This window comes from Gossypium hirsutum, chromosome A03, assembly GCF_007990345.1.
Source record: "Gossypium hirsutum isolate 1008001.06 chromosome A03, Gossypium_hirsutum_v2.1, whole genome shotgun sequence".
Classification (NCBI taxonomy): Eukaryota; Viridiplantae; Streptophyta; class Magnoliopsida; order Malvales; family Malvaceae; genus Gossypium; species Gossypium hirsutum.
In genome coordinates this window covers 107,461,149-107,471,804 of record NC_053426.1, presented here as the reverse complement: position 1 = coordinate 107,471,804, position 10,656 = coordinate 107,461,149, and the positions used below count along the sequence as shown (strand labels likewise).

The following is a 10,656-nucleotide window of genomic DNA, read 5'->3' as shown; positions in this document are numbered from 1 at the left end:
CAGGATGCCATTTCCCACAATGCTTGCACTCTGATCTATTTTTTTCAAACACTACCAACGCTAGCAACTGAAGTAGCTCGTGAACTCATAGGGGGTCGATCTCGATCATACTTAAGAAACCCTGCAGTAACTTTAGATCGACTATGATCCTCTCTGGATTTCCTTGAGGTCGACTGGAAGGATTTACTAAATGATCTTTTATGAGAATCTCGAGCTTCATAGTCAACTTTCCTTTTCTCTTTCCTGAGCTCCTCAGCTTTACAAGCTCGCTCAACAAGTACTACGAACTCTTTTATCTCAAGTATACCAACTAACAGTTTAATTTATTCATTCAGCCATCTTCAAATCTTTTACACATGATAGCTTCAGTCGAAACACACTCTCGAGCATATCTACTGAGTCTCACAAATTTCTGCTCACATTCTGTCACTATCATACGACCCTGTTTCAATTCAAGAAATTCCTTACGTTTCTGATCAATGAATCTCTGGCTGATCTATTTCTTACAGAACTCAGTCTGAAAGAATTCCCAGGTCACTCGCTTTTTCGGAACTACCGATACTAGTGTATTCCACCAGTGATATGCAGTGTCCCGTAGCAAGGATATGGCACATTTCAAGCACTCGTCAGGGGTGCAAGATAACTCATCAAACACTCGAATGGTATTATCAAGCCAGAATTCAGCTCGCTCAGCATCATCATCATCGGTAGCTCTGAACTCTTCGGCCCCGTGTTTTCGAATTTTATCAACAGGAGGCTTAAGTAATCTCATTGGATCACTTACTTGAGGTATAATAGGAACCGAAGATAGATTAGTCGGGGGTGGAGGTTGTTGTGCAACCGGATTAGTTCGGACATATTGAGTAAACCAGACATTCATCATTTGGTAGAAGGCTTGTTTAGCCTCTCCCTCCTGGTTACTCGAGATCGGTTGAGAATCTACCGGCTCTGTCCCTTGTGCGGGAGCAGGCGCTATACTCTCAACGTCATCAGCTACGGCTCGATCGGGATCCATTACTATACGAAACATATTTTTAGATATCAGCAATCATCACACTATCTCCGTATAAAAATTATGGCATGTATAGCTAGACTCATACACACTACGTTAGTCCAAGAATCGACTAAACCGTAGCTCTGATACCAATAAAATGTAACACCCCTAACCCGTATACGTCGCCGTATTAGGGTTACGAGGCATTACCGAACAAACACAACCATTATTATATTTTTTTTATGTTTTAAACTTACTAATACAAACTAATTCATAATTTATTCTTGATGTAACCAATCAAGACATATAATCAAGTTTCAATCATACTAATTATCATTTATACAAATAGACTTATACTATGGTTGAATCATTTAAATCAATTACATTGAACATCCAACCTAGAATATATAAAACTAAGTTTAAACATAATGATCAAGCCATGTTTAACTAAACCGAATTTAAGCATAGGAAATAAACCATTAAAACATATTCGTTAATACCAAATTCAAAACAAAAAGAGATAAGCCATTTTCGCATGGCTCATATTCACATATCCCAAAAATTTAAACATATTAACTAGACTATACATGCCATAGGTTTGAGTTCAAAATATATAAAATACCAAAGACGGTCGATAGTGTGATAGATTATGCTGATGATCCCGAGCTCGTAACGAGTCTCCAAAATCTATAAGAATAGATAGACAAAGATAACCAAAGTAAACTTTTATAGCTTAGTAAGTCTATAGCGTATATAAAAATACATATAAAAGAATCACATAATTATTTAAGTAAATTTATCGAAATCACAAATATCAAATATAATTACTAACCAAACATTTCTATATTAAGTCATTTTGTTTAAATCTAAAAGAATGTATATTTAACTAATATACATAAACGGACTAAGGTATATACATTATATGCATAAAATCAAATTACTAACATAATCATTATCTGCATATACAGATTTTTAGAGTACTTGTTATTCATACTTCATCGGATCCATTTATATGTTCAATTACATATACCAAAAGCATAATTTTTATACTTATAAACTATAAAGGCCGAATACACATATTCACTTATACCCACCTATGCCGAATGCATACATATATACACTCATAAATATCCAACAATTTTCATGACATCCGATATATATATATACATACTCACTAATCACAAAGATTCGAACAATTATATACTCATCAACATCTTGAAACAATATTCATACATTCATCCATTTCATATAAAATCATATCTATATTTATACCAAATGCTTAGAATCACTTAATTCATCATATTCGGATCACCGGCACTTAGCCTGCTAGGCTTATAGCCTGATTCAGATCACCGGCACTTAGCCTGCTAGGTTTATAACCTGATTCATATCACCGGCACTTAGCCTGCTAGGCTTATAGCCTGATTTAGATCACCGGCACTTAGCCTGCTAGGTTTATAACCTGATTCATATCACCAATTCCAAACTTGAAAATACAATGATTCAACTGAATACATTTATATATATATATATTTTTGAGTCTATCATAAACATATATAATTACGTACTCATAATCAAAGCATGAATTTATATTTGTATACTCATACATATTCGAATCTAATATATATACATCCATAATTTCATTCCTAAATCCATATAAGGTATCATGCATGTATATGCAAGCTTGTTCGATCCACACACATATATATATTACACACATATACATATATTCGCACATTAATATAAACACAACCATAACATTTGAACTTTTAATTGAGTCTAAAAATTTATACTTTTATATACATACCTATTCGAACATCACATGTATATGTATGAAATTCACACATCAACTAACATAAATTTTATACTTGTAATTATAACTCATTAATTATAAAATAAATATACTTATATATATATTGATTTGATAACATGAATTTTTGCTAACAGACTTACCTCGGACAGTGAAAAATTGAAATCGGATAATTAGCCGACGATTTTGGTTTTTCCCCGGTCTAGCTCCGATTTCTTTGGTTCTTGATCTAAACATATTCAAAATGAGCTAGTTTAAATATTATTAACTTCAATTTAATCCAAAAACACATAAATGGGAAATTACAAATTTGCCCCTAACATTTTACATTTTTCACAATTTAGTCTGAATTACACAAAACACAAAACATTCAAATTTTGACTATACTATGGTTAGGCCGAAACTTCATTATACTCATACAAGTCCATGCATTTCATTTATTTCGTATTTTAGTCCCTCAAAAATTTATTTTCACAATTTAGCCCTAAATACTCAAATTCATCAAAAATCCCAAGACAAAATATGTTAATCTAACACATATATTTCATATTTCATCAACTAACATCATAAAACTCAAACATCCATCAATGACACATTTCAAAATCATCATCAATTCACAAAATTTAAGCATGGGTTTTGAAGAACACAAAACAACGATATCAAAAACGTAAAAATTATCAAAAACCGAACAAAGAACTAACCTTAATCAACATTCAAAATGGCCGAATGTAGCTAGGTTCTTCTTTCTTTTTCTTTTGTTTAGTTTCGGTCATAAAGATGAAGAAGAAATAAAATAAAATGATGATGGCTTATAATATTTTTTATTATAACATAATAATATAATATACATAATCATAACCTTTATAATTAATATTAATAATATAAAAACTATATGCCATCACTTAATGCCGTCCACTAGCATTTAAATGAATTAATTGCCACATAAGACCTCCATATTAAAAGAACATCCACTATTCAGCCCTTTTAAAAATGATTACAAAATTTTTATTTTACGCAATTTAATCCTTTTTTTAATCGGACACTCAAACGACGAAATTAAATCATGAAATTTTCACACAAGTAAATTCACACATAAAAATTATAGAAAATAATATTAAAATATTTTTAGGACTCGGATTTGTGGTCCCGAAACCACTATTCCGATTAGGGTCAAAATCGGGTTGTTACAGACTCAACTAAGTTTGTATAAGTTTTGTTTTAGTGTCAAGTATGGTATGTACCTAGAGTGAGTCAAATTGATACAAAACTATGTTTATATACACTTTTGGTTTAAAAGGTTAATGTATAAACTTGGTTAATTGAATATAACATGTAAATGGATCCAAATATAGTTGGAAATGGTATGAAATGTTTTAAATACCAATGACCTTGGTAAATAAATATGTTTGTTAAAGGTTTGGAATGATTTATATCAATTAGTTAACTTATAAGAATCATGGCATTGGTATACCATTGTCAAAGGTGTTTTGTTATGTTTGAGACTTAGAGATTACATGCTTTGACTGGAAATGTGGTTTGATTTTGCATATGTATTTGTTTAGAAAGTGCATGGACCATTGCGATGAGACTAGTCAGTATGTTGTGTCGTGATGAGAAACCCCCAAACCTCACGGCGTCAACTTAAAACTTTGTAACAATTTAGTCCTAATTCGGTCTTAGGTTAGTATTAGAGCTTTCATAACCTCGTATTAGACTCAAAAATGAATGTAAAATACTTATATACTTAATTTGCTTGCAAATAAACGTTTAATGACGTGAATAAGTTTATAAATTGTTCGTAGAGTTTTCATAACTTTTTTAAATTAATAATTGCAATTTAAATTATAATTATTTTTAAATGTGTACTTCTATTAAATTATAATTATTTTTAAATGTATAATTATCACAACTTTCATTTTATTTAAAAATTTTAACTAATAATTCTAAATTAAATATTATAATTATTTTTAAATATGAATTTAGTAATATGATAAAAAAATAAAGGGTATTCTCATCAGTTCAAATTTTTTTCTAAACTCGTGCTTTTATATATACTAATTTTTAAACTAATTTCTAATTAGTTTTTAAATAAAGTATTTTTAATTATTGCAATTAATTTTTAATTTTTTTTGAATGGTTAACTATAATTAAAATATATTAACTCATTTAAGAATTCAAATATAATAAAAAGAAAATTTCAAATATCATGATATAAAAAAAATTCAAATCATAATTAAAATATTTGTACTATTTTTAACATACAATATAATTTTACTTCATGTAATTGTTGATTAATAAACGATATTAAAATATATTAATTAATTTTATAATTTAAATATAGTACTAATAAAATTTTTTATTATCAAAGTATTTGTAAAAACAATAAATTATAAATAAACTCTTCACTATTCAATTTTTTTTATTTTCTTAATAGTCAATAAATTTACAATAATCAGATGGTGATTTTCTAACTAGAGTTGTGTGGTTTCATTGTTTTCGCTTAATTCTGTTTGTTTCCACTAAAAAAAATCAAATTAAGAAAAAAAATTTAAATATATATATTTGCAAATGATTGTAATTGTAAAATTTTTTTATGTTAACTTTTACTTCAATTATAATTATTTTAATTAATTTTTTAATTAATAAATGTAAATGTAAATCATAATTATTTTTAAATGTATAATTATCACAACTTCTATTAAATTATAATTATTGTTAAATATAAAATGATCATGAATTAACTTGGAGCAGAAAACCTGCCTGCCTGCCTTAACACTTGAATTAGATGAAGTTGGGCCGGCTAAGGACACTTACTACACTTGGACAAATAATAGACACGTGATGGACCGAGATTGGGAGAGTCTGGACATAGCTTTGCTTTCTCCAATGCAAAATTTCTTCGGAATAGAGAGCTTACCTTAGTTCATAATCTGCCTCTTCCTCGCTTGGACCATGGTCCCCTACTTGTTTCTACTAAATGTGTTATGGAAATCTTCAAGAAAGAAGGAACAGAAGCTCAGTATAACTTAGGGCTCTTTTGGATGGGTATTTATCTCTAATGTGGTGCATTTAGTTTTTTTTTTTACGTTATAATATCATTATAATATCTAATTTTACTGTCACAATTATTTTTACACTAACCGCAGATAAATGTATCGTCCATTCAAAAGAGTCCTTAGACATAAATGATAATTGTGCAAAAGAAAGGAAGATAAAAGAAATAAAGTCAACATCTTAGAACAACATAAACAAATTCATTGAATGCAAAAGTCTATGGTCCATTTGATGATTAAAGGAGTTAGAAATGTACTTGTTCATGGCTGGGTCACTCAGCCCAACCGAAAAGTGAGAGGGTTAGGATAAAAATATAGACTCGAAAAATAAATTTGAGCAAAAAAAATAAGGCATGTTTAGAAAATGGGCTAAGTATTGAGTAAGGATTTTTTTGGCCCGAGCCCAATTTGCTTGTAAAGTTACACCTATCTTAGTGTCATTTAACTACAAATATTTTTTAAAATTTATTTTTAATTTGTTGGAAACATTTATTTTAATATTTTTAATGTATTATATATATTTATTTTTAATGTATTATATATATATTTAAAATATCTTAAAAATATGGGCCGAGCCAAGTTTAGACATAACAAATGAGCTGACCCAAACTCAGCCCATAAATACCTCTAGTTAAAAATACTAACACTATGTTTGGTTTGGTGTATTGGCTATGCCAATACACCCCTAATCGGTGGGCCCCACCTAATCCGGCTATATTCCGTTGTTTGGTTTGATGTATTACTAATACGTGTGTAATCCATTACCTTCCTAATCGGTGAAAACCACCGATTTCTATTCCCCCTCTTTTGTCCAGATTAGCTACCGCTTCAGCAAACCTCCCTGTTTTACCCTCCCCCGATCCCCTTTGTTTCTCTTCTGTTCCTTCTAGCTTCATCCGCTTCTGGGTCTCCAGGTTACTGCAACTGTATAAGAGAAAGGCCTTTGTCTTCTAATTTCCTCATTCCGCACTTCGGTTCTCTCTCTTTGCGGCATCTATCATAGGTATGGCGACAGCCATTGCAGCCCCTGCCAACGCGTCATTGTTCATCTTCTACTCTTTTCTTCACTTCTAAGCTTCACAAATCCAACACCATCCCCGACCCAAGATGAACAATCCCAAATCATATCAAGGTTCCAAGAATACCTCCGAATCAACACATCCCAACCATCCCCGAGCTATAAAAAATCGACCCAATTCATCCTATCCTTAGCCGAATCCCTTTCTTTAGAAACCCAAGTCATAGAGTTCGTCCAAGGAAAGCCGCTCGTTATCCTCAAATGGCCAGGCTCCGACCTTTTCCTTCCTTCTATCTTACTCAACTCCCACACCGATGTCGTCCCTTCTGAGCGTTCGAAGTGGGATTATCATCCTTTCGGTGCCTACATCGATGAAAATGGTAATATATTCGCTAGAGGCTCCCAGGATATGAAGTGCGTGGGCATGCAGTATATGGAGGCTGTTCGTAGGTTGAAGGCTTCTGGGTTTCAGCCAAAACGGTCACTTTACTTGTCGTTTGTCCCTGATGAAGAGATTGGTGGCCATGACGGTCTTGAGAAGTTGGCTCAATCCGATGTTTTCAAGAATATGAATGTTGATATTGTGCTTGATGAAGGTGAACCAGATTTTACTTTTTAAAATTTATTAAAAAAATTGTAAAACCATGTTTTGAAATGGCTGATATAGTTAATAGTTAATAGATTGGTGGGCAATGCTTCTTGTTCGTTATTGAGCTTGCCGGTGAGGACCTGAATTTGTAAGTACAATAGTTGGGACTTGGGTATTTGTAGATATTTATTTAATTTTTTTCAGATAATATTTGTATTTGGGTACTTTAGTAAGTGGATTCGGAATGGATGTGGATATTAATGTTCCTATATCCATTATCTGAATCTGTTTTGGGGAATAAGGGATTTGGATATCCAAACTATTTAAAAAATTTTATTTTAAACAAGTATTTGGACTTACTAAATACTGATCTTAGCGGATTTGGATATCTTAGTTATATTTGGATTTGCTGCGGATAGTAAACAGATTTAGATTTTAAAGCAAATTTGCGGGTTTGAATTTTATTGACATTGCAGATATCTGATCCGCTAGTTGGCCGTATATCTGTTAGTGATGATAACATAATGTTGTTTTGAGGAACAGGGTTGGCTTCACCCAATGAGAATTACAGGTTATTCTATGGAGAGAGGATGCCGTGGTGGCTGGTGATAAAGGCTACTAGAGCTCCTGGACATGGGGCGAAGCTTTACGACAACAGTGCAATTGAGAACCTTTTCAAGAGCATTGAGAGTATCAGGAGGTTCAGGGCTTCGCAGTTTGATTTGGTCAAAGCTGGTTTGAAGGGTGAAGGAGAAGTCATTTCGGTTAACATGGCCTTTCTGAAGGCTGGCACGCCTTCTCCCACAGTAAGTCTCTGTAAATTTAGATAATTAGTTGCTAAAATCTTTACTTGTTAAAATCCTTGTAGTTAGTTTACATGCATTGCTATTAGTTATGATTTCACTAGATATTTTCTTAATAGTATAGCTTCAGATATTTATCATAAAAGCACAGAAGATAACCAAATTTTTGCTCATGTCTCAGGAGCAGTCTATAACCATACTTGTCACTTGGCTTTGACGCACTAGAACTTTAAGAGCCCTAATGAGCTTATACCGATTCCTTTCCTCAAACACTTTGGAAAATTAAAGAAATAGATAATCTTTCTTTTAAAAAACAAAATGTTAGTGTATGAATCTTTATACAAGACATGAGGAGCATATACTCTTTGACAAGTAATATGAAGCATCTCATGAGGCTTTTACTGGATATGAAATGTTAGTCATGCACATTGATGGAATAGAAATAATTTCCTAGTGACTCAATAGTGGATTTTCTTGTGTCAATTTGATGTCTTTAACAGTAATTATTAAGTATTAAACAGTAAACTCAATAGAGTGCCATGTTATCAAACTTTTACATTTTTCAAGTTCAAAGATCAAAATGGATCTAGTTGTCAAGTTCAGGTAAGTTCAGGTACCAAAGTGGATAAAAAAAAGTGAGGTTCCAAAATGGACCTAGTTGCCAAGTTTAGGGATCAAAAATTGCATTAACCCTAATAAATATGTTAAGTATATATGAACATGGAAAGCTGTGGCTTGATTGCATTGTTTCATTGAAGATGGAAAACAATGTGCATTAATCTATGTTCCATAGTTCCTTAAAGCACTCGGTTGCTAGAGGAACTAAAGGACTAAGCTTTCTGTGCTAAAAATGCTGGACCATTTAATGCATGGTCAGTTAGGCCTTTTAGCCTACCTTTCTCCTTTCCGTTACTGCACACATTCATTCTGCTGGTCTATCATCAATTTTGTTGCCATTTTGCATTCATGGAAAAAAAGATAGTTATATATGTAATATCTATCTCAAACATACGTGGGTTCTTTTATATTTTTCTGCCAGGGTTTTGTTATGAATTTGCAGCCGTCTGAAGCAGAAGCTGGTTTTGATATTCGAATACCACCAACAGTTAATGCAGAATTCTTGGAGAAACGGATAGCTGAGGAATGGGCACCTGCTTCTCGAAACATGTCATTTGAGGTAGAGCAAGTGAAACACTTCTCTCTTAGAAAAAATGGCATTCTGTAAGAATAAAAGGGTGGTGTACTATGTTTTTGGGATCTGTTAGTACAAAATTTCATGGCATCCTGCAATATATTTCTTGAAATCAATATGATTATGTCCTGTGGTTTGTTCAATATTTTGTTCTGCTCATACTGTCAGTTATATGACCTTATACGCATCCCCTCTCTCGCTTTTTGAAGATAGTGACACTCGTCAACTTGTATCGATTTGATATCATCTGAGTCACTGTCTAAATACAAGATCAGTGCATTCTAGGGGAAACAAAGGCGATAAATATTAGGAAAAGAAAAAAGCTGCCCACTTGTATGAGTTTCTCATGGTGTGTTGCTGTTTGTGTATTATAAATAATAGGACTAAATTATAAATTTTCAGAAAAGTATATTATAAATGAAAAAGGTTCATGCAATTTCATTTTTCTATTATTTCATTTACGGAATGTGAATGAGCTTATACAAAGTTTGGAATTTTGACACAGAATATAAACTCTTTTACTATCTCCAGGGTATTATGGAGAGTGTGGAAAAAGGGGAGGTTACATGGAGGTTACTGGGTTTGGTGCTGATGTGAGGGAGCATATATACAAATTAGCATCTGTGAATGTGTGTTCTAACATCACTGGTCAAATTCTTGCTAGTCTTGTAATGAGTCCACCTAAGGTTATATCTTTTGCCATTTAAAGCCAGTTATCTGTTTGTATTCAAATGACATTGGATGTATGACATAGGACTAAATAGATTTTGAGCTTTCACAAGCTGCTTATAAGCATTGTTTCTTATAGAAGAAACACATTATTGGAGAAAGCTTTTGAATCTCCCAACTATTGGATTTGGGTTTCTTTTTGACAATTTGTTTATTGTGCTTTTGTTTAGATGATGAGAAAGGAAAGTCAAGAATTATATTTACTCGTTAAGTTAAATGAAGATATTTGTAATTTAAAAAAATAAAAATTCAATATAAATTTAAAATAAGAGTTTAACTAAAAAATAAGAGTTAGTGGCAAAAATTAATAAAATTTAAATTTTAGTGGTAAAATTCAATAACATAAAAATTAAGTTACAAATTTACTCATATTTTTTTAAAAAATAACGGCAAATATAAATAAAAATAAAGTACAGTGACAAATTTCAATATTTATCTATAGTATGATGATAATTTCGCACTTTAATA

The 10,656-nt window shown here is 31.8% G+C and overlaps 1 protein-coding gene across 1 annotated transcript; it reads left to right on the top strand.

The window, feature by feature from the left end:
• Positions 1-6,603: 6,603 nt before the first annotated feature.
• LOC107944751 (aminoacylase-1) lies at positions 6,604-10,329 on the top strand. The gene is made up of 4 exons (XM_016878582.2): positions 6,604-7,471; positions 8,008-8,270; positions 9,307-9,444; positions 9,991-10,329. The coding sequence occupies exons 1-4, from the start codon at positions 7,285-7,287 to the stop codon at positions 10,054-10,056; spliced, it is 654 nt and encodes a 217-aa protein (XP_016734071.2). The 5' UTR covers positions 6,604-7,284; the 3' UTR covers positions 10,057-10,329.
• Positions 10,330-10,656: the final 327 nt, after the last annotated feature.